The 23395-nt window shown below is 42.0% G+C and overlaps 1 protein-coding gene across 5 annotated transcripts in view; it reads left to right on the top strand.

Annotated features, from left to right (window-relative positions):
• The window catches only part of KLHL32 (kelch like family member 32), a 251473-nt gene that overhangs the window by 201017 nt on the left and 27061 nt on the right, over positions 1-23395 (top strand). For 3 of the 5 annotated variants that reach the window (XM_008263237.5, XM_051855442.3, XM_089332871.1), the window contains one exon: positions 16166-16892. The exons of 1 other annotated variant lie outside the window; for it this stretch is intronic. In XM_008263237.5, coding sequence (XP_008261459.1) covers positions 16166-16892 — 727 coding nt within the window. The remainder of the gene's footprint in view (positions 1-16165; positions 16893-23395) is intronic. One more of the 5 variants, XM_051855445.3, reaches the window with a different exon arrangement.

Below are 23395 nucleotides of genomic sequence, written 5' to 3'. Positions count from 1 at the left end.
CCCTCACTCCCTTCTTCTTTCTTATTTTTCTTTTTAATTTTTACAATGACATACTTTCAGTTTTCTTTATAATCACAAGCTTAGCCCCTCCATGAAATACAGAATTCAACAAGTAGCAAGTAGAAAAACCACTGTTCCTCAAGAGCATAGACAAGGGCTATTAGCAATAATCAAATGTCAGAATGTCAATTTCATTCATATACATTACATTTTTTGTGTGAGGTTTAATTTTCATATCAACTTGTGGTACCTATGACAATGAGTGACTATTGTATATTTTAAAGTCACACTTCACTGCCTGGCCTGTGCTGGCAGTTCTGCTTGCAGGGCTGGGACTGGTCATCAGGCCTAGTTTCTCTTTCCACTTGAATCCTTCACCTTCTAAGCTCATCTTGCTCTTCCTCCTAACCATTGAAAGAACATCTCCTATTTGTGATTTCCTTCGACTGGACTCCTCTGTTTTCTCCTTCAGCAAACACAGATTGGCTATGGGGGATAAAACAGGGTCCTCCTCTCACCTATCTTACAGACCAGCTTTTGAAACAGCTGCCACAGCTTACTCATCCCTTCAGTTGTAGTCACTCTCGAGATTTCTGAGACTGTCAGGCCACCAGCTCTCTCCCACAAGGGCCATCCCCCCACATATCTGTCTTCCTTGTAGGAACCTATAGATTGGGCTCTCCAGGCCACTTTCTGGACCCCATTCTGTCTGCTGGTCTGATTCTTACATGGTTGATTTCTGTTTTGAGACTCATTTGACATTGACTTGTTTGTTAAGGCCCTGTCATACATCAAAGTCTTTTATATGACCATCTGGGTATCGTCCTAAATCTTCTCTGAAATTTCTGGGTTAAAAAAAAGTTATGCCAATTGTGGTGAAGAGGGTATCTTCTTGGGTACAGCTATTTCTTTGTGTATTGTGCTCAAAAGTGTAGCAAGGTGGAAAGAAAGGATTCCTTGTATCCGAGTTACTTATACTATGATTAAGTGAAATTAGAGAACACAGTGTGGAATATGCTCTTTAAACATCAGTAGACAGACTGAAATTCACGTGGCAAAGGTGGTCAATGGGTGGAATCACCTTTATGTGTACACTTTGCAAGCCATCAACAAGTAGGCCCTGCCTCCCTCTCTGCAGCCCCACCAGCTGGCGTGGCACCTGCTCCAGGCTCTATCCCTGTGAGAGTAGAGATTAGCCCCTGACAATGCCTCGTCCTGTGCCTCAGCTAGCATGTTTCCCACTCCAAACTCCGTGTTCCATGGCTCTGAGTTATATTTAAAGTGACCTTCGAGGATTCTTTCTATTTGGAGACTGCCAACCTTAAACCCTCGAATCCAGCTTAGGTACTTCCTGGACATCTAAATTCTCATAATATCACTTGTTTGAGGGATTTAGTAAATCTGGGGCAGCTGTTTGAGCCAGTGAGACCCATTTATTCATAGTCTTAAAGGTTTAATTTCAGGTGGGGAAGCACACATGCCAGTGAACCTGCTATTGGCTCATTATTCTTGAATCAATTTATAAAGAATATTCAAAGACTTAATGCTCTCAGGATGCTCCAGGGCATGTTTACAAATTAAATAGTTTTTTAAAACCATAAAATTTATAAATGTGCCAGCAACATTTAAAACACCAGTGCAGTGACAACATAGGGAGATGGCTGTGGCATGTGCCTGAGAATCTGTCTGCAAAAGACGGGAACTTAGAAAATTGCAGGATTTGTTTACCCCTAGTTACAAATTCCATGAGTATATTTTACAGCGATACATCAAGATACCTGGGATCAAGTGTAAGCACTGAGTTTTGTGGCAGTAATAGAGTTGGGAGTGAATGGCTTAAATAAGGAGGTATAAAAGTATGCTGATTAGAATCTTCTCACATCAAGTAAGTTTCTGCACAGAATGGACACTCAAGAATTTAAGGAATGGATGAGTGAGAAAAACAGCAAGAAAAGATGTGTGATTAGGTCATTTTCCCAGGGGACAACACAGCCAAAAGAAAGGTAATCAACTGAGACAATCAATCATTATTTTGGGGTTCTCAGGCCAGAGAACTGGTTTATATATAGTTTTCCCTTACCATTAAGTTAACTGAGTTGAGATTTGAGAAGACTCATATGAATGTGAATTTAAGTGTTCTTAATGGAGGACCCAAGCCAGGTAAAGTGAGTGAGTATATGCCAGGTACTTTTCAGAAACAACTAGGTTTACGTGTGTATCTCTTCATTCATTCATTAAATTATGCTTCTCAGACATTCATTTAACAAAGCCACACAACTTAAATTACTGGGTTAGAAATACTGGGTTCATTTGTATGAAAACAGACTCACAATGAACGCTGGTTTTTAATCTGTTGCATTGCCATGCTTTTATTATCACTTTGCATGTGAAGAACTGTGTTTAATACTGTATAGTAAGTTTGTTACCAGCTACAGAAATGTCTCAAAATTTATGTCAGTATCACACAATATTGTATAATATAAGAATGGTCAGAATGTGGTGGCTTTCTCATAATTCAAAAATTAAATGAATTGAGGAATAGTTTCATCTCTCAGTAGCATGTTACCATTATATTAATCCCATGTATTGTCTAAATGCCACAGTTTACCAAACACTTCCACATATGTTGTCTAATTTAACCCTCTGTAGAACCCTATGGTATAGATAATATTACCTTGTCTCCCTTACTGGTAAGGAAACTGACTCTGTTGTTTTTCCTAAAGGCATAAATATGTTAAATTGCAGAAAGAGATATTTTGATATCAAGGCCTGCCTGCTTATCATTAGGTGTGGGGAGCAGCTCGAACTAGATTGTTACTGGAATTAAGACTTATTCTATGCATCTGCTCTCCCACAATATGGCGCTGGGAGAGAAGAAAACAGCTTCTACACAGGTGCCTCCAGTTCAACCAATAAACTGTAGGACTTGCTACTGATTGGAGGAGAGCAGCGTACTCGGCGTGTGGGCAGCCGAGTTGGGATTGGCAGAGGAGGACTATAAAGGAGGAGAGAGACGGCATTCACCAGGAACATCTAAGGGGAACATCTAAGGGGAACACCTGTGCAGCCCCCCAGAGAGCCGGCCGGCGGTGTGCCGCTCCCCTGCGGAAGTGGGGAATGTGGCCAGGGGGAACTGCCCTTCCACGGAGGTGGAAGGGATAGTAGCCAACCCGGGAAGAACCAGCAGCAAACCCGGGGAGGGCCGAGCAGACGAAAGAACAGCGCAGGGTCCTGTGTCGTTCCTCCACGAAGAGGGGGAGCGACATAATGGTGCCGTGACTCGGATATGAAGCCTAGGCAGGGTTTAGTGTTGTTCCTCCACGAAGAGGGGGAGCGACATAATGGTGCCGTGACTCGGATAGGAAACCTAGGAGGGAAGAAGTGGAAAATACCAGAGAGAGAGACTAGCGAAGAGCCTAGGGGAAAGCCAGACGAGAAAGGTGCCGGAAGAAGCTATTGAAAGCCTAGGCATAGACTCGGATATGGACTGTGGGAAAGAAGTTAGGATTGAAAGCGAAAGTGAAAGCTTTCATAGACTCGGATGCGGACTATGGCGGGGAAGCTAGGAGATTGAAAGCGAAAGTGAAACCTGGAGGAGGCTTGGACTCAGATACGGACTGTGGGGAGTAGCCAGGAGAAATGAGAGGAATATTGTTGGAAGAAAACTTAAGGAAACATACCGGGTAGAGAAAAATGTTAGGGAGGATGAAGCCGCGAGTGCAGGCCGAGGCGGAGACATAAGCCACCTTGGAATTCTTCAAGTCACCCCGGGGAGCAAGAGGCGAAGATCTGGAACCCGAGGCAGAGACGTGGGCCGCCAGGTTGAAATTCGCCAGGTTAGTACGGGGAACTTGGACTGAATGCCGGTGGTGGCGGAAACATTCGCGGAAGCCGCCGCGTGCAGAGAGAGCACGGGGCGTGAATAGATAGGGAACGCGGGGCTGGCGCGAGGCCGTGGTGCGGGCGCGAAGTGCGTGGAGACCGCGGAGCGTGCGCGCGAAGCTGAGCCGCGCAGAGCCGGGAGCCCGCCAGCGGGGCAAGGCGCCGGGAAGCTGCGCAGAGCCGTGAAGCTGCCGTGGGGCGAGGTGCCAAGAAGCAGCCTCGGGGCGAGCGCCGCCGGGAAGCCGCAGGGATAAGAGAAACAGAAGTTTAGAAGTAAAAGGAGAGAAATAGGAATGCTGGAAGATAGAAGTAAAATGGGAGAAATAGGAATGCCCGGAGATAGAGAAATAGAGAAATAGAAAGGCCTCCCCACAACATGGCAATGAGAGAGCTTGGATTCGGTCTGCCTGATTAGTGAGGCGATGAGCACCTGCGGGCGGCTAGCAGCTTATGCGCCGCAGGCCACCAAAGACAGGCACGTTATCAACACCAATAAGTCACCCCACAACATGGCAATGAGAGAGCTTGGATTCGGTCTGCCTGATTAAGGCGGTAAGCACCAGCAGGCAGCTTGACCAGAGTATGAGCTGCAGGTCACCGAAGATAGGCACGAACCAACACTAATAAGTCTCCCCCACAATACGGCAATGAGAAGGCCTGGATTCGGTTTGCCTGATTGTTAGGGCTTGTAAGCCCCTGCAGGCAGAGCAGAGCATGCGCTGCAGGGCACCGAACACAGGCACGCATCAGCGCCTAAAAACCTCCTCACAACATGGCGAAGAGAGGACCTGGATTCGGTTTGCCTGATTGATAGGACTTGTAAGAACCTGTGGCAACTCTAGCAAGCAGAGCAGAGTGTGTGCCATGGGGCACCGAAGACAGGCACGTATCAACGCCAAAAAATAAAAAGAAAGGGGGATCTGTGGGGAGCAGCTCGGACTAGACTGTTACTGGAATTAAGACTTATTCTATGCATCTCTTCTCCCACAATATGGCGCTGGGAGAGAAGAAAACAGCTTCTACACAGGTGCCTCCAGTTCAACCAATAAACTGTAGGACTTGCTACTGATTGGAGGAGAGCAGCGTACTCGGCGTGTGGGCAGCCGAGTTGGGATTGGCAGAGGAGGACTATAAAGGAGGAGAGAGACGGCATTCACCAGGAACATCTAAGGGGAACATCTAAGGGGAACACCTGTGCAGCCCCCCAGAGAGCCGGCCGGCGGTGTGCCGCTCCCCTGCGGAAGTGGGGAATGTGGCCAGGGGGAACTGCCCTTCCACGGAGGTGGAAGGGATAGTAGCCAACCCGGGAAGAACCAGCAGCAAACCCGGGGAGGGCCGAGCAGACGAAAGAACAACGCAGGGTCCTGTGTCGTTCCTCCACGAAGAGGGGGAGCGACAATTAGGTCATATTTATCTCCATGGGCATGTGCCAACTAGTAGCAGTAAAAAGTCTCGGGATTTCTCTGGACATTTCAACTGGCTTCAGCCTGATAATGTGCTGTGATGGCATGTAGTAGCTGAGAAAGAATGTGAAATGGCATGGCCCACGTCGTGTCACACTGGTCCCTGTTGCCAATGGGGTACAGAAGAGCTTTCTTCTATTGGCCAAGTTTCTTTTATTTCATTTTCCAGTGTTATTCCAATCATATAAGTAAGTGTATCGTCTTACAGATCAAAGGCAGAGTTCCTTCAGCATACACTGAGACATGCTATATTAATGTACCGGCAGTAACATCCTATTGAGCAGTCTCATGCCATCAGTCCAGCATCATGGAGTGCTCTGAAGCAATCCCAGCCATCACTGAATAGAGGGCTCAGAGACCACCATCAGACCACTGAAAGACAATTACGGGATGTTATTTCTGTAATTGTTCATAGATTTTGCTCAAACATCAGGAGATCAATAACGGGTTTCACTTTCCCTGCAGCATCATTGACATGGGTGATGTCAGTTGTCCTTTATTGTCCTGTAGGACATTCTTGCCATCTAAAACATTACCCTACGTTCTTAGTATGTACATGGTTATGGCATATTTATTTTTTATTTTTTATTTTTATTTTTTTGACAGGCAGAGTGGACAGTGAGAGAGAGAGAGACAGAGAGAAAGGTCTTCCTTTTGCCGTTGGTTCACCCTCCAATGGCCGCCATGGCCGGCGCGCTGCGGCCAGTGCACCGCGCTGATCCGATGGCAGGAGCCAGGTAGTTATCCTGGTCTCCCATGGGGTGCAGGGCCCAAGCACTTGGGCCATCCTCCACTGCACTCCCGGGCCACAGTGGAGAGCTGGCCTGGAAGAGGGGCAACCGGGACAGAATCCGGCGCCCCAACCAGGACTAGAACCTGGTGTGCCGGCGCCGCAAGGCAGAGGATTAGCCTAGTGAGCAGCGGCGCCGGCCGGTTATGGCATATTTTAAAGCAGTCCAGAGGTAAAATTTATGTGAACAGTTTACTAAATACTAAGTAATGGCATTTATTTATAAGATCTCATTCTGGGATTCTAAATAAATAGTACCTTGAAGCAGTCACTTTACAAATGTGAAATGTGTGTTCTTGGGCCAAGATTATTTCAATTTTATAAGAGATATTATCTGTTGACTTGGATAATATATTAAATTGTTCCCAAGAAGAAAAAGACTATGATGTAACCCTGTTCTGTCCTTGGGTGGGCCTGTGTGCATGTGTACCTTCACATGTGCACACAAGTGCGTGTATTTCCATTGAGTACAGAATCATAGAGGAAAAAAAAACCACTTTTTTTTCTAAAAAGATTTTTATAAAAACCATTCATGCTAGCCGGTGCCGCGGCTCACTAGGCTAATCCTCCGCCTGCGGCACCAGCACCCTGGGTTCTAGTCCCGGTTGGGACGCCGGTTCTGTCCCGGTTGCTCCTCTTCCAGTCCAGCTCTCTGCTGTGGCCCAGGAGTGCAGTGGAGGATGGCCCAGGTCCTTGGGCCCTGCACTCATATAGGAGACCAGGAGGAAGCACCTGGCTCCTAGCTTTGTATCGGCACAACATGCCGGCCGTAGCAGCCATTTAGGGGGTGAACCAACAGAAGGAAGACCTTTCTCTCTGTTTCTCTCTCTCACTAACTCTGCCTGTCAAAAAAAAAAAAAAAGAAAGAAAGAAAGAAAACATTTTTAAAAACCCATTCATGCTATAGAAACCTGCAGCTTGAATATTAGAAATACTGATTAATTTTGTTTGCCTCTCCCACTTAGAAGAATTTTGGAGGATGCTAATGTGAAATATTTTTGGTGACATATGTCCTTGAGGTAAAAGAGGCTATCACATAAATTTACTCATGTTAGATAGGAGAAACCAACCGACTGGTCCAGTGCCAGCTATATACTCACCCATCTTTTGTTATTGACTTTTTAAAGATAAGCTCAAATTGATAGCCACTTCTTAAGTAGAAAGAATTTCACAGGATACTAACTTCACCTCTGTTCCTATCTTTATTTTGTCTTCATCTTGATAAGACAACTTAACTTTTTAAAACTCTTGTGTTATAATGTGGAGCCAAAAGACAACACAGGTCACTTTTTGCCTGCCTCTTAAATAGCTACAACTTAAATGTGATCTGTTTCAGTGAGGTGTTTGTGGTGGTTCCTAAAGCCATAGGTGCCTATCCCCATCTGTCAGGAACCAGGAGCTTTATCCAGGTCTCCCATGAGAGAACAGAGGCCTAAGTACTTGGACCATCGTTTGCTGCTTTCCCAGGTGCATTAGCAGGGAGCTGGATCAGAAGAGGAGCAGATGCCGGCTTAGCAGGAGGTGGCTTAATCTGCTGTGCCACAGCACCAGCCCTTATAAAAATATAAATATATTTTTTGAAAAAATATATAATTATCAGAGCACAGATTTTATGCTAATGTTAAAGAAAGAGCATTTATCAATATCCCAACTTAATAAAATTTAAATGAAGAATGAAAGAATATGTGTTATTGTATCTGCTAAGCAAAATGTTCCTTTTTGAAGCTGCAGATTCTTTTTTTCTCACAGTATATGAATCTGGGGCCTCAACAGACTGATTCCATTGAAATATATTTCTTAGAGGGGAAAAAAATAGCCTATGCATCTTATGTAAGTCTGTAGTCAGCTATAATGGTTAATGTGCAACCTCCCTTGAAAAATCTGTTTTACAAGCAAAATGTTGACACAATTTTAATTATAGCACTCGAGTGAGCACTGTTATAATTTTTAATATCCCTCCATGGTAACATTTTCATTGTTCTGGTAGAAGAAAATGCTTTGATTCTGCATCTCTAGTTTCTGGTGTTTTTGGATTTTATAGGAATCACTGCCTTTCATTTGATTTTATAGAAAAGATGTGACTGCAAGATGTGGTACATTCATTTCTTTATATAAGCTTTCCTCTCCACAGCGTTACTATTCAGGTTTAAGTCACTAAATGGACCTTACAAGACACACATTAAGGAGGTGAGCTTCTGTGTAACACAGCATAGCAAATTTCAACACCTGCATTAGGCCAACTTTCACATTTTTAATCTAAAGAAACTTTATGTAATATTAAAAGAATGTCATGATAAAGTTTTATGTTTACTAGAACTCAAGGCATTATAAAATGTTCCCTAGATACGTACTTTCCTCTAATAAATAATAATCCCTGAACTTCCCATTGAGGGCATGGAATAGAAGACAGAGAGCATGGCTGGTCGTCTGTTTAGAAAGGGGAACTTCTGCCCACACAAGTCATTCGTTCTATTAAAAGCAGCATCCCTGATTTCCTACTCTGTGTTGTCCAAACACTCTAACATTCCCAGCTTTTCTGTTGATGTTCAGGAATGTCACTTTCTGGTGATTTACCCCTCGGCCCGCCCTTTGTCCCTTTCTGAATTTGCAGAACTGCAGAATTTATGCTGTCTTTCAGTCACTGAGGGGAGTCTGGTACCCTGGCTGATCTCAATGGGATGGCAAGATTGGTAAGGGTGTAGACACTGTGCCATCACAGCATGGGCCTCTGCCAAAAGGAGGGCTCAGTTTGCACTTTCAGCAAAGCTGTCTACAGCCAAGTTTTCCATAGGAAAGTAACAATAGCTTCTGCTGGCCAAAGTGGTAGAATAAGGCAAAGAACAAAAATAGCAGTCATTGCTTATTCAGCTGTGGCTGATGACTTCTATGATAAGAACATCCTTTTCACAGAGAAACAATATCTATGGGACAAGCCAAAGAAATAGTTACTTTAGACAATGTCATAAAGATTTTGTCTCTTGTTGATGTCACTTAAAAATATTTGATCAACTCATGCGATAAGAACCTGCTTTTGAAGGGAACTTGTGTATATGTATTTGCAAAACAAAGACATTTTGGGGGCCAGCACTGTGGCATAGCGGGTTAACGCCCTGGCCTGAAGCGCCAGCATCTCATATGCGAGCCGGTTCAAGACCCGGCTGCTCCACTTCCAGTCCAGCTCTCTGCTATGGCCTGAGAAAGCAGTAGAAGATGACCCAAGATCTTGGGCCCCTGCACCCGCGTAGGAGACCTGGAAGAAGCTCCTGGCTCCTGGCTTCAGATTGGCACAGTTCTGGCTGTTGCAGCCAATTGGGGAGTGAACCATCAGATGGAAGAATTCTTTCTCTCTCTCCCTGCTTCTCCTCTCTCTCTGTGTAACTCTGACTTTCAAATAAATAAATAAATCTTTAAAAAAAAAGACATTTTGATGGAAGAGTACACTGATTAGTGTTTTTAGATTTGGGAAGACTTCATAAGTAATAATTTTCAAGAAATTTGTGAGATTTCTTATGCTTGGAATCATATTATAGAGTACACACATACATGGATATACATGAGTAGATTTAGACATCAAAACACATACTTATTTAAAAGGATTAGGAATTCTAGATTTCAAACAACAGATTCTGAGTGTGTTTGACATGAACAGTAAAGGAATTTAGATCAAACTCAAGGACTTGATAATGTTAGGAATATATTTGGTCATTCAATTGATGTAGTTCTGAAATACCTGAGAATAAACTGAATAATTTAATTGAACCAGAGCAATTTTTGTAGAATTTAGAATTACATATTATTATATTTAGGATTATATATATATATATATATATATATATATATATTCTGCTTGAACCAAGTAGACTGTAAAGTTTCTCCTTGTATAAACTCATATGATTTATTTGAAGGCTTAAAAGACTATGATGTTCATTGTATTGCCAAGAATTTCAAATACAGGTAGCCAGCATTCAAGCATATAAGGGAAGAAAATAAGGGCTTATATATCTAAGTTTAGTACACTGCATGCTGCAGTGTGGAGCTTTGAGAGCTTAGAAAGGTCTTATTGGAAAGCCATAAAAAATGAGATAATAAAATAGAAAACTAAAGCCTGTGATAGATAAATAAATAAATATATAAAGAAATAAAGATCTTGATATTGTTTGCTTGTTTAAGAGAAATAGCCTACAAAGTTCTGTAAAGGATTTTCGATTTATTCAACAGATCTTTGTAGCCAACTATGTGCCAAGGACTGTTTTTTATCAGAGATAGAGAATGGGATAAGTTGAAGTTATATTAACCTGTGGCAAATGTTCGTTTTAGGAGGGAACAATTCTCCATTGCATCAGATACATTGGGTCAGGCAGAGTGCTTGGGAGGTCACTTGTTGTTCTTGGAGATGATGGTCCATTGTGTTTCAAATCAAATAGGAGACATCTTGCCTGATGGCCTGTTTCCTAAGCACTCTTGGTTGCGGGCCATTCCCCCAGCTGAATTGGTAATCTCTTTTCCACTATTGCTGGCTTTGTCTCCAAAAAAGTGGGAGACAAGCCGTTAGTTATTTTTCTCATTCTCTTTCTGATTAAATGCTAGATTTTAGGGTGATGGGGATATCAGTATGTCAGAATAAACAAGATACGATTTTATCATCCCATGAATTATGCTCTCTCAATGTAGTATCATTATTTTAAAAACCAAATAGTTCCTGTCATAAACTCTCTTAAGCTGAAACACAAAACATGCTGCAAAGCTAGCTGTGGTCTTTGGATTGTGTGATGCCCACTGATGGATCACCCTTCTACCATGACAGTCATTAAGCCCCTAAAATGGGCTGCAGGACTTCCTGCATCACATTGCCCTTAATTCAGCATGGCTTGAATAGTGCACTGGTGAGGTTCACAGCATAGAAGTGATTTGGAAGTGGCCCACTTTTTTTGAATTTTCTTTGCCATTCCTTTCATCATTTGGATACATGAGAATTATCCATGGATTTAGTGTTTTTTTTCTTTATATTTTTATGAAAGTAAAAATGGAGCATATTAACACTTTTATATGTATTTTTATCATTATAAAGGCAAAAGTGCAGAGTGTTTATAAGAATCAGTCCTTGATTTATAGACCCTGCAGAACTAAGGGTGTCAAAACATGCTCTCTTACCCATAATATTGAAGTACTTCAAATTATGCCTGAAAGATTTATTTATTTGAAAGGCAGAGGGGCAGACAGATGGAGAGAAAGAAATCAATCTTCTATCCCCTGGTTTACCCCCCAGATGGCTGCAACGGCTGTGCCTGGGCCAAGCTGAAGCCAGGAGGCCGAAACTCCATCTGCTTTTCTACATGGTTGGGTGGGGCCCAAGTACCCAGACCATCTTTGACTGTCTTCCCAGGTGCTTTAGCAGTGAGCTGGCTTGGAAGTGGAGCAGCCAGGACTAGAACTGGTGCCTATATGAATGACAATGTCACAGTTGATGGCTGAACCTACTATGCCAAAACACCAAATCTTTCTACGTAAAGTTGTGGGGAGCAACTGAGAGCAACTCGGACTAGACTAAGTTACTGGAATTAAGACTTATTCTATGCATCTGCTCTCCCATAATATGGTGCTGGGAGAGGAGTAAAAACAGCTTCTACACAGCTGCCTCCAGTTCAACCAATAAACAGGACCTGCTCCTGGTTGGAGGAGAGCAGCGTACTCGGCGTGTAGGTTGCAGAGTTGGGATTGGTGGAAGAGGACTATAAAGGAGGAGAGAGACAGCATGCACCAGGAACATCTAAGGGGAACATCTATCCGAATAACACCTGTGCAGCCCCCGAGAGAGCCGGCCGGCGGTGTGCCGCTCCCCCGCGGAAGTGGGGAAAGTGGCTAGGGGGAACCGCCCTTCCACGGAGGTGGAAGGGTCGGTAGCCAACCCGGGAAGAACCAGCAGCAAACCCGGGAGGGCCAAGCAGACAAAAGAACAGCGCAGGGTCCTGTGTCGTTCCTCCACGAAGATGGGGAGCGACAAAAGTGTGGTCTACAGAGTAGTAGCATATACAACACCTAGAAGCTAATTAGCAATACAGAATCGTAATTCCACCACCACCTACTGAATCAGAATCTGATTACCCCAGGTAACTTGTATACATGTTAGGTTTGAAGTTGGTGGCAGGATAGTTCCTTGTAACTTATATTCACCTGTGATCCAAAGTATGAATGACTTGTGTGGTCTGAAAATATTAGTAAATTATAAAGATGTGAAAATTATTTGTGAGAAATGTTGCAAAGAAATTCTATAAAAATTACCCCCAGAAAATACAAACTAATGTATGTACACAGAATATTCTGTAATACATAGTATCTGGGGAAATTGATCATGGATAGCAGGAGACATGTGACATGCGGTGATAGTAGACATAAAGCCAGAGTAGAACCCAGTGGTCACTGTTCCAGTGACAGTCTGTTTTGCTGGAGATTTCCTTGAGAGCAGAGCCTAGTTACTTTAGTGCCCCTTGCACAGTTAGTGACATAGTTTCCTAGAAAGATAAAGATGAGCTGGAGAATGTTTGGAGATGGGCTGCAAGATTGATTATGGCACAGGAAGAACTGATTTATGAAGAGAGAGAAAAATAATTAAATGGGCAGCACTCTGCAACAAAAAGAGGCTGTGGAGACCTGGGTATTTACCTAATGTTTCTCCCCAGCTGTTTCCCAGAGTGTCCATGTAAAGATGCAGAACAGTAAGGTGGTAAAATTAAGAGCAAAATTGAAGTTTGGGGTTCAGGAAATTTTACCTGGTACATGAGAAGTGATTTTGAATGAGATGATTTTTTTTCTGATTTTGAAAGCTTTGTGGACAAAGAATGGGAAATCAGTTATTAAGTTGTTGAATTATCCTGCAAGGAAGTTATTGAGATCTTGTCCCTTGAAACTTCTTTTTCTTTAACTTAAGGTAAACAAATTTCATATACTTCATTTATACAGGTTTAGGAATATAGTGATACTTCCCAGCTTACCCTCCCTCCTTGCCACGCTCCCATCCTTCCTTCTCCTTCCTCTCAATTTTTACAGTGATCTACTTTTAATTTACTTTATACTCATAAGATTAACTCTACACTAAAGAAAGAGTTCAACAAATAGAAGAAAAAACACTGTTCCTCAACAGCAGAGACAAGGGCTACAAACAATCATCAAATCTCAAAATGTCAATTTCACTCCTATACATTACATTTTTATACTCTATGAGTTACCTCAGATCAGGGAAAACACATGATATTTATATTTTTGGGGCTGGCTTATTTTACTAAGTATAATGGTTTCCAGTTGCATCCATTTTGTTGCAAAAGACAAGATTACATTCTTTTTATGGCTGAGTAGTATTCCATACTATATATAATACAGTAATTTCTATATCAAATCATGAGTTGATGGATACCTGGGTTGATTCCAAATCTTAGCTGTTGTGAACTGAGCTGCAATAAACATGGGGGTACAGATAACTTTTCATATGATGATATCATTTTCTTTGGGTAAATTCCCAGGAGTGGGATTGCTGGGTCATAGGGTAGGTCTATTTTCAGCTTTCTTTACTTTTCTTTTTTTTTGGCAGGCAGAGAGTTAAACACTGAGAGAGAGAGAGAGAGAGAGAGAGAGAGAGAGAGAGAGAGAGAGAAGGTCTTCCTTCCATTGGTTCACCCCCAAAATGGCTGTTATGGCTGGCACGCTGCACCGAAGCCAGGAGCCAGGCACTTCCTCTTGGTTTCCCATGTGGGTGCAGGGCCCAAGCACTTGGGCCATCCTCCACTGCCTTCCCGGGCCACAGCAGAGAGCTGGACTGGAAGAGGAGCAACCGGGACAGAATCCGGGCACCCCAACTGGGACTAGAACCCGGGGCGCCGGTGCTGCAGGTGGAGGATTAGCCTAGTGAGCTGCGGTGCCAGCCTATTTTCAGCTTTCTAAGGTATCTCCGTACTATCTTCCACATGGCTTTACTAGTTTACGTTCCCATCAACAGTGGATTAGGATACCTTTCCCCCACATCCTCATCAGCATTTATTGTTTATTGATTTCTGTATGAGTGCCATTCTAATTGGGGTGAGGTAAAACCTCATTGTACTTTTCTTTGAAGGGAGGAGAGAACTTCCACTTTGCTTATGGCCCTGTCTAAATACTGATGGAGTTTGTGGCTCAAAAGGCTTTCCTAGCCTTGGTAGCTCATGACAAGAACCTCGAGTGATCACTGACATCATAAATAAGAGTGTCAATCTTTTTTTAAATATTTATTTATTTATTTGAAAGAGTTACACCGAGAGAGAAGGAGAGAGAGAGAGAGGGAGAGAGAGAGAGAGGTCTTCCATTTGCTGGTTCACTTCCCAATTGGCTGCAATGGCTGGAGCTGCACCAATCGAAAGCCAGGAGCCAGGAGCTTCTTCCAGGTCTTCCATGTGGGTGCAGGGGCCTAAGGACTTGGGCCATTTTCTACTGCTTTCCCAGGCCATAGCAGAGAGCTGGGTTGGAAGTGGAGCAGCCAGAATATAAACTGGCGCCCATACTGGATGCCAACACTGCAGGTGGCAGCTTTATCTGCTATGCCACAATGAAGGCCACTATTGTCAAGTGTTAAATCACTGTGTACTTGCTCCGCATGTAGGAACTCTGTCCTTAATTAGAGCTGTACTATGAGAATTAACGGTAAAACTTGTCTTCAAACAGTACTTTATACTTTGTGTGTCTGTGTTGGTGCAAACTGTTGAAATCTTAGTATAGAGTTGATCTTCTGTATATAAAGATAATTAAAAATGAATCTTAATGAAGAATGGGATGAGAGAGGGGGTAGGAGGTGGGACAGTTTGGGGGTAGGAGGGCAGGTATGGGGGGAAGAACTGCTATATTCCAAAAGTTGTACCTATGAAATTTATATTTATTAAATAAAAGCTTTATAAAAAAGAATAATTTATATCAACTATGTTCACTGGACATACAAGGAGTCATCATAAAGCTCATGAAAATGTACATTGTCTTTTAATTACACTTTCCATGAACTTTTAGAAGTTCCCATGTATTGAATATACTTCTTTATGCTGGTATGTGGGGACATTTGCCAAACTTAAATATTAAAACATGTTAAAGAAATTACTTCAATTTGTCTATAACTGAATTACTTTGATTTTTAAAAAGCATTATTTAATTTATTTATCATTTAATGTACCCACTTTAGTTTTAAGAAATTCTCTTTGCCTGTAGTCAAGAGTTCTTACTCCTCTTCTTCTTGAAAGAGATCTGGATGGGAAAATAAAGAATTCCTGTTATATGTCCATAATACAAAGGTAATCCCGTGATAGTCAATTTTTGTGAAAATGGCTCTAACAAATTGCTGGTCTGTTACATGCACAAATAACAACTGTCTTCAAGGTCCAAACTAATGGAAAGAAAAAAAATAAAATGGACAGATTGCAGGCTTTTTTTTCCTTCTTCTTCTCTTGCTTCTAGGCTGTCATACTTAGCAAAAAGGGTGGAGGGAAAGTCTTTTTTCTTCCTAAATCATTCTGCTAGTGTTATATTGATTTTCTCTCAAGTACAGCCTGTGGTCTCAGATGATCACATATTTTCTTACATGATTTCTATTGATACAGCACCTTGATGCATGGGTTGACATACATTACTTCAGCTGTGATGGCACTGGTCACTGCTGACATTTCCTGGTTGGTAGGATGTTCCAAGCTTCTTATGCACAAAACGCAGGGAACAGACTGTTTTTCAACAATATTTGTATTCTTTGAAAAGCAGTTATTACTTATGCCTAGTGATATCTTAAGCCCCCATCAGTGTTGCTTAACACTGTTCTTACAACAATGTCGTGAATTCTCTTGTGTCTCTATTAACACAGAAAAAGGTTCCTCACCTGAATATCAGAATATTCCAGTGCGACACTGTTTCTAACAGAAAGTGTATTAGTAAGTCACAGAAAGAATTCATTGTGACCTGCTAGGCGCCCTTACTGTTGCTTTTTCTTTCTTTTCTTTGTATTCTCCTCTCATTCCACCTCCCTCTGTTTCAGCTAGCTGTGAGGTGGTTGGAACACAACTGCCATTACCAGTACCTGGATGAGCTCCTGCAGTACATCCGCTTTGGCCTCATGGATGTGGATACTCTCCATACAGTGGCCCTGTCCCACCCCCTCGTCCAAGCAAGCGAGACGGCCACAGCTCTTGTCAACGAGGCCCTAGAATACCACCAGAGCATCTATGCACAGCCTGTCTGGCAGACTCGCAGGACCAAACCGCGGTTCCAGTCCGACACCCTGTATATCATCGGTGGGAAAAAGCGTGAGGTGTGTAAAGTCAAGGAGCTCCGGTACTTCAATCCTGTAGATCAGGAGAATGCTCTCATCGCCGCTATTGCCAACTGGAGTGAACTGGCTCCCATGCCTGTGGGAAGAAGCCACCACTGTGTGGCAGTCATGGGAGACTTCCTGTTTGTAGCCGGAGGGGAAGTTGAGCATGCCAGCGGCCGGACATGTGCTGTGAGGACTGCCTGTCGCTTTGACCCCCGCAGTAATTCCTGGGCAGAGATAGCACCCATGAAGAACTGCCGGGAGCATTTTGTGCTGGGTGCCATGGATGAATACCTCTATGCGGTTGGAGGCAGAAATGAACTGCGCCAGGTTCTGCCTACAGTAGAGAGATACTGCCCCAAGAAGAACAAATGGACTTTTGTGCAGTCCTTTGACCGATCCCTCTCATGTCATGCTGGATATGTGGCTGATGGTCTCCTTTGGATATCAGGTAGAACATGCCTCCCTCATATGTTGGGGAGATATATATATATCTATATACACACACACATACATACATACATTATATATATTTATAAAGATGACATGCTTTAATTGTAGCACAAATTTAAAAGTCAGCACTGGTAGTGTGGCCACTTGTAATTGAACAATTGAGCATAGGGTGCTATTTTAGCTAATTAACATTCATTTATTGAGCACCTACTCTATAGAGAACAATGTAATTGGAAGTAATTGACCTTTCTATGACCTTCTGAATAATGAGTGGTGAGAAAATTCAAGATGGACGTTAGTGATCCATCACACCTGTTTTTCTACCAAGCCTTCTATTGTTTGTCAGTTCTTGGTCGTTCTTGATTTATCTAGGTCCTTTGCTTTTTCTTTCACCCTCAACTGCCTGTCTAGGAATGATTTCATTAAAGATAAGTCAGGAGAAGTAAAAGTCCAGTGAATCCATTTTGCTGGGTATAACAATGGGTGTATATCCAGGTCATAGCTATATTGTGAACTGAGGGAAAGAATTTAAGTTACTAAAGCAAACTTTGTGTATTATCTGTAAATGGTTAATTCATGTCATCCTAATCATTCATTCCTATTTATGCTTTTATTCTAACTGATTTTTGGAAAGTAAAATTTGTGCTTTATCTTAGGGTTTTTTTTTTTTTGTCTTTTAAAAAATTTTTTTTATTATGGAAATAGTAGAGAGACTGTTGTTATCAACCTCATGTACTCACAACTCACTCCCAGCAGTTACCCACCCGTTGCCAACCTTGTTTCATCCACACTCACGTACCCCTTCACACCCTTTTCTTTCTGCCTGTTCAGAAGGAGTCTGTGAGGCATGCATTATTAATAGCACATTACCAACCTATGTTTTCAATACTGTTACTGTGAAAGAGACAGAGTGCTTGCCTGTGAAAGGTTTGCCTATCAGGGAGGAAGGTTCCATCTTCTCCATTGTAGCATACCTGTTTTGTAACTCACTTGAAATTTGTTGAATTTCTGTGTCACTAAGGACAAAGAAGAATAGAAAAATCAAGTAACTTAAATATTAAGAGTAACTTCGATGTGTGTTCTTAGAGCAAATAATGACTTTTAAAGATATCTGCACTTTTAAGGATACCCACAAAGGTTTTCTTTGATACTGTTACATCTCTAGTTTAACACCTGTTTTGACAAAATTCTCTTTTATATAAACTAAATCATGTGACCCCTCTCTGTTTGTCCCTCTGCTATATTCAATAAATAGATAGTCACAGCCTCAACTTCTCTGGGTAAGGCCTCAATTATTGACAATTACATGATTTTCATTGGAGAAAACTAGCCCTGTCAGGGTTTAGGTGCTCAATAGACTAATGAGTGAATTTAAGATTAACACTAAGGAAGGGGATAAATAAAGTGGATACAATGATTACTGGCCCTATATACCAAAAAAAGTTACAGAAGTGTATTATGTTATTATATGTAGATGCACGTGGATACTCCAAACAATTCATGGAAAGCGGAATTCAAAGATAAGTTTATCTTGTTGCTAACAGTAATTGAAATCCATGCATAACTTTCACATAATATGCATTTTCCATGAATTTCCTGAAGCCCCTGCATATTCAAATAAAAATCCCACTTTCATTTTTCTTTAAATGTGCATTTCATTAGTTAAAAAAAAAAACTACTGGGAATATAGCCTCAGCTTTGCTGATAAAAATTCAAACTAGGTGCAAGCAAGTCTGCTAATAGAGGGACAGGTCTGTACTTTCTTGGATAACAAAGCCATGATGAATTTATGAAATCAGTGCAATTTATGTTTTCTCCCAGTTTACATTCTTTCCATTGACTCATTTGGTTTCATATATTGTTAATGCACTGTATTCCTAAATTTTGCATTGCACTTTTTAAATTTTGTATGAATTTCTTATAAATATTTTAATAAATATTCCTTATGTTTTTAGCTATAAAACTAGATTTTAAAAAATGTTGGAATTTCCCTTATACAGTCTTAAAGATATGACTACTTAATACCTTCTTCAGTGAGGCCTTAAGAAAGCACAGAAGCTCATCTTGCCTGAGCTAGATCTATCATCCTGGTATCAAACTGATACCCTTTTCAATATCGTCTCTATGTTTCCTTTTGCATTTGATTAAATCTATCAACTTAGTACAGATTTTACTGCTCTCCCACTTTGTTTTTCTCCTACTGTGAAAGGAAATGCATTTTCTTTGTTCTTCCCCTGCACTAATGTATGCTGCCTGTGTTAACCATACTTAATGAAAACAATCACAATTTTCTCAGGTTTGTTTCTCCCTACTGTGTACTTGAGATGAGAAACTCACTTTCCTGTGTACAGTACAATACCATTAATTGGAAAGAAGAGGAAATTGCCAGTGACATTTCTATTCCTTCAGTCATCCGCCTCTTTCCTCAGGCCCAACTCATAATAAATCTATTGTGAATCTAACCATGAATAGGGAGGGGTGGCTAGATTTGCTAATGGGTCCCTTAAAAAAAAAAAAGACAGGTATATTTCACCCTGCTTATCACTAATTTAGGAATGTTAGCCTGGTTGATTGGTGCAGATGAAAATATTTGAGACAATTTCTTATCCTTTACCAAATAATCAAGTTTTTTCAATGTAATTGATGGGGGTTGGGTTATTGGCATCCTTCTGGTACTTCCCACGGTTTGCATGAGGTGGAGGTGTATGCATGACAGTATGTGGATTTCAGGGGCTTAGTTCTGTTCTGTGGAACACAAAATGAATGTTTCTTTTGGGACTTCTCTCATGTACTCGCTCCCTGCTCACCACTTTCTCCTGTTTCTGTCCATTTTGGAGTCAGGACATCTTGAAACCTATCCATAGATTTTAAAGTACTACAAGCAGACAGGAAATCAGAAAATTGGGCTACGTGGATATTCCAATTAGTATTTCATTTAAGATGTTAGATATAGTCGAGTTTCACAGGCTCCCGTGGCAGCTGACATTGTGGTCCAGTGCTCCAGTGTTCCATATAGTACCAAAGTAAAATGAGCATTAAATATCCTGCAGCTGTGTTTTAAAAGATATAGACTCCACTGTAAAGAATAGTGTGTGAACTACAAAAAGATTGTTTTATATGAGGGAAAATTATCCTGAGTTCATCTTGCAGAGCTGTAGCTTTTCATTTTTATCAAATGACAACAAGATAATGAGAAGTTAACCACAAAATTAGTGCTTTAAAATGATAAAAATAAGATAAACATTATTGCATTTATTCAGAAGCAGTATTTAGTGCTCTCCTGATTGCCTTGGTAAGTGCTGTATCCTTACAGAGGGTCACAGATAAATAAGATTAATTCAGCAAGCATGCTTCCTGCCCTCTAGGAGCTGACAGTCAGAGTTTCTCAAACATCTCATTAATAAAACAACATTTCTATTAAAGATTTTGTGACTACCCAGAAGCTATGTTTATTTTCATCTTGATTAAATTTATATGTAGACTGCATTGCCCCATTTTAAATAATTTTAATGTATTCACCCTTACTGAATGGATTTTGGCTTTTCTAATATTCCTTAAAATTAAAACAATGTAGTTTTGTTAACAATTTTTTAAATGCTGTGGCTTTAGCTTTACTCTATCTGTGCAGATAGTTTTACTTGTATCTTGAAAATCATACAAAAATCATATAAAAATATTGGGAGCTAACAGCATGTATGCCAAAGGCTATGTTGTGGTACACCAAGATCCCAGACAGTGGTCACACACAAAAAATAATTGTAGCAATCATGAGGTGCTGAGCCAAGTCTCTGACCTCTGTAAGTCCTGTTCTGAGTACTGCTGGAGCAGCAAAGCTGAGTAAATTACCACAAACCATTAGACATAATGATAACATAGCATGTGATGGTGAGATAATAGAAATGTTTCCCAGGTACAGAAGTAGTACAAACAGGGAATAATTACTGTATGGGGTTGTAAAAGTTTGCCCCTCCGGCCTTATTTGGCCTCATGTCTGTTGGCTACTTTATAATTCTTCACGAACTTCTCTCTGTCCTCACACTTAAACTTCACAGTCCAGTCTTCTCAATGATTCTCCTGCCATCTGGCAAACACACAGTGTTGGAGAAACACAGCTTTCCATTTGATCTGTGTCTGACTGTAGGAGTTGAGCCTGTGGAAGGGGAACAGTTAACAGGAAGGCTTAGTGACCTCACCTCATCAGGCAAGCGGCCCTCTCCGTAGGCTCATACGCCTTTCATCCACTGTCCTTCACTGTCTGTAACTTCTTCACTTTCCTCTAGATCCCCTCTCTTCAGATTCTGTTTCTTAGAGCAGATGTAAGATGTAAGATGTAAGATGTAAGATAGCAGGAGGAGGAGATCGAGAGCATGAGGAGACTGAAGGGAATAGATCGTCTGGACAAAGGCCAATGGTGTTAGGTTGGGAAACACCTGGCAGGGATGGTGCAGGGTAGAGGGAACTAAGGAAGGCGTCAGCAAATGGGGTGTCAGCCAGGTCGGGGGAGGATGAGTGTCACAGAAACCAAAACCAAACAGAAGGATGGAGTGAATTAGAGCAGTCCAATAGCACAGGGACATCAAACTCCAAATAGTTGCACTGTTTTTTTCAAACAGCAAAGTGTGAGTGAAGGCAGCTTCAGGGCACTAAAGAAGGTGGAAACTAGAAACATGTTGTTCTTTAAGGAGTGATTGGAAAGTGAGCTCAGGTTGCATTGGCAAGAAGTCGGGATTAAAGGATGCGTTAGCCTAAGACCCATGAGCGGGGTATGCTCTAAACTTCCTGGAATCTGACTTTATCAGACGACTTTCCATATCTTCCTTCTTGTTTACTCCTGCATCCAGAATGTGCTGTTTCTAGGAACACATGTATTTCAGACCATGTGCTGGCCACAGTGTTTCCTAGTAAATTAATAAACAGCACTTTGGTTTTAGAAGAAAAAAAAGAGATTAGGAAGGAAGAGGCTATCTGAGAAAAGAGAATAGTAGAAGAAGAATACAGGGTTAAAGGAAGGTTTTTTTAAAAAAAAATTATTTATTTATATGAAAGACAGAATGGGGGGAGGTGAGACAGAGAGAGAGAGAGAGAGATCTTTTATCTGTTGTCTCACTTCCCAAATGGCTGCAGCAGCCAGGGTTTGGCAGGGCTGAAACCAGCAGCCTGGAGTCCCTTCCAGATCTCCCATATGGATGTAGGGGCCCAAACACTTGGGCCGTCCTCCACTGCTTTCCCAGGCACATCATCAGGGAGCTGCACTGGAACTGGAGCAGGGGCACTTGAGCCAGTGCTCATATTGGGTGCCCGCATCGCAGACAGCACTTAACTTGCCACACCAGAACACCAGCCCTAGGAAGGGTTGTTTTTTAAGGATGCAAGTGAATGAGGCAAATTTGTAGATAAGGAGAAAAAAGAGAGCAAAATTGAAGGTGCAGGGAAGGAGGGCCTTCATTTGGGGGGTAAAACCTGCTTGTACCTCCTAGGTACCAATAGTGGGATACATCCTGGGACTATAATGCTGACATACCCTGAATAGGCAGGAGGGAGTGAAGAGAGAGATCTTGAACTTGAGAAGACAGAGGCCTCTCAAGCACTAAGCCTGGAAAGAAGAGATAATAATGGGTGTGGACCCAGGTGTGCTCAAGGGTGAGGGGCAGGAAGCTGAGGAGGTTCCTTGTGGATGGACTCAAGTGAGACAGGGATTGTGTGATGGCCTGAGAAGAGTGATCTTGGGGAAACTTTGTGAAAGCAAATAGGCAAGTAGCAGGATTTAAAAAAAATGTTTAAAAAAATTTAGAGCCCCTTCTAAGATTGGAAACTGTAAAACTGTGGTGATCTTGTTGGTAGATTTGTCCTAATTTTTGGTGGTGCTCAGCAGAGAATTGGAGAAGACTGGTCTTTGCATTCACTGATAATAGAGGTTAATAGGCTGAGAATGTCCCGGAGGATCCTGCTCAAGGAGTCCAAAAAGCTGGGATCCCAGTTAGGAGAGACGAAAGAACTGAAGGTCTGCTTTAGGGAAAATAATGTGTTTTGCAGGAGTGAGTATGTAAGATAGTGCTGGCTTGCTGTCCCTGGAGACAGCTGTCATGTCAGGGCACCAACCTGTCTGGTAGAGATTTGGAGTTTGGTGAATTGACGTGTCCTTTTAAAGTTCCTAATGAATTGGTATGTCCATTAAGAATCAAATCATGGTGTGGGTGTTTGGCTTAGCAGTTAAGACATTGGTTAGGACAGCCATGTCCTACATTGGAGTACTTGGGTTCAATTCCTTCTTTGGCTCCTGATTCCAGCTTCCTGATAATGTATACCCTGGGAGGCAATAGTGATGACTGGGTTCCTGCCACTCACTTGAGAGACCCAGATTGAGTCTCCAGCTCCAGGTTCTGGCCCCAGGCCCAGCCTCAACTGTTGCAGGCACCTGGGGAGTGAACCAGGGGATGGGAGTGCTGTCTCTATGTATGTCTATCTCTGTCTCTCAAATAATCTTTTCAAAAAATCAAGGCT

This window comes from Oryctolagus cuniculus, chromosome 5, assembly GCF_051225735.1.
Source record: "Oryctolagus cuniculus isolate XC-2025 breed Fujian yellow rabbit chromosome 5, ASM5122573v1, whole genome shotgun sequence".
Classification (NCBI taxonomy): domain Eukaryota; kingdom Metazoa; phylum Chordata; class Mammalia; order Lagomorpha; family Leporidae; genus Oryctolagus; species Oryctolagus cuniculus.
Note: the sequence above shows the minus strand (reverse complement) of the source record. Positions and strands in the feature narration are given on the sequence as shown.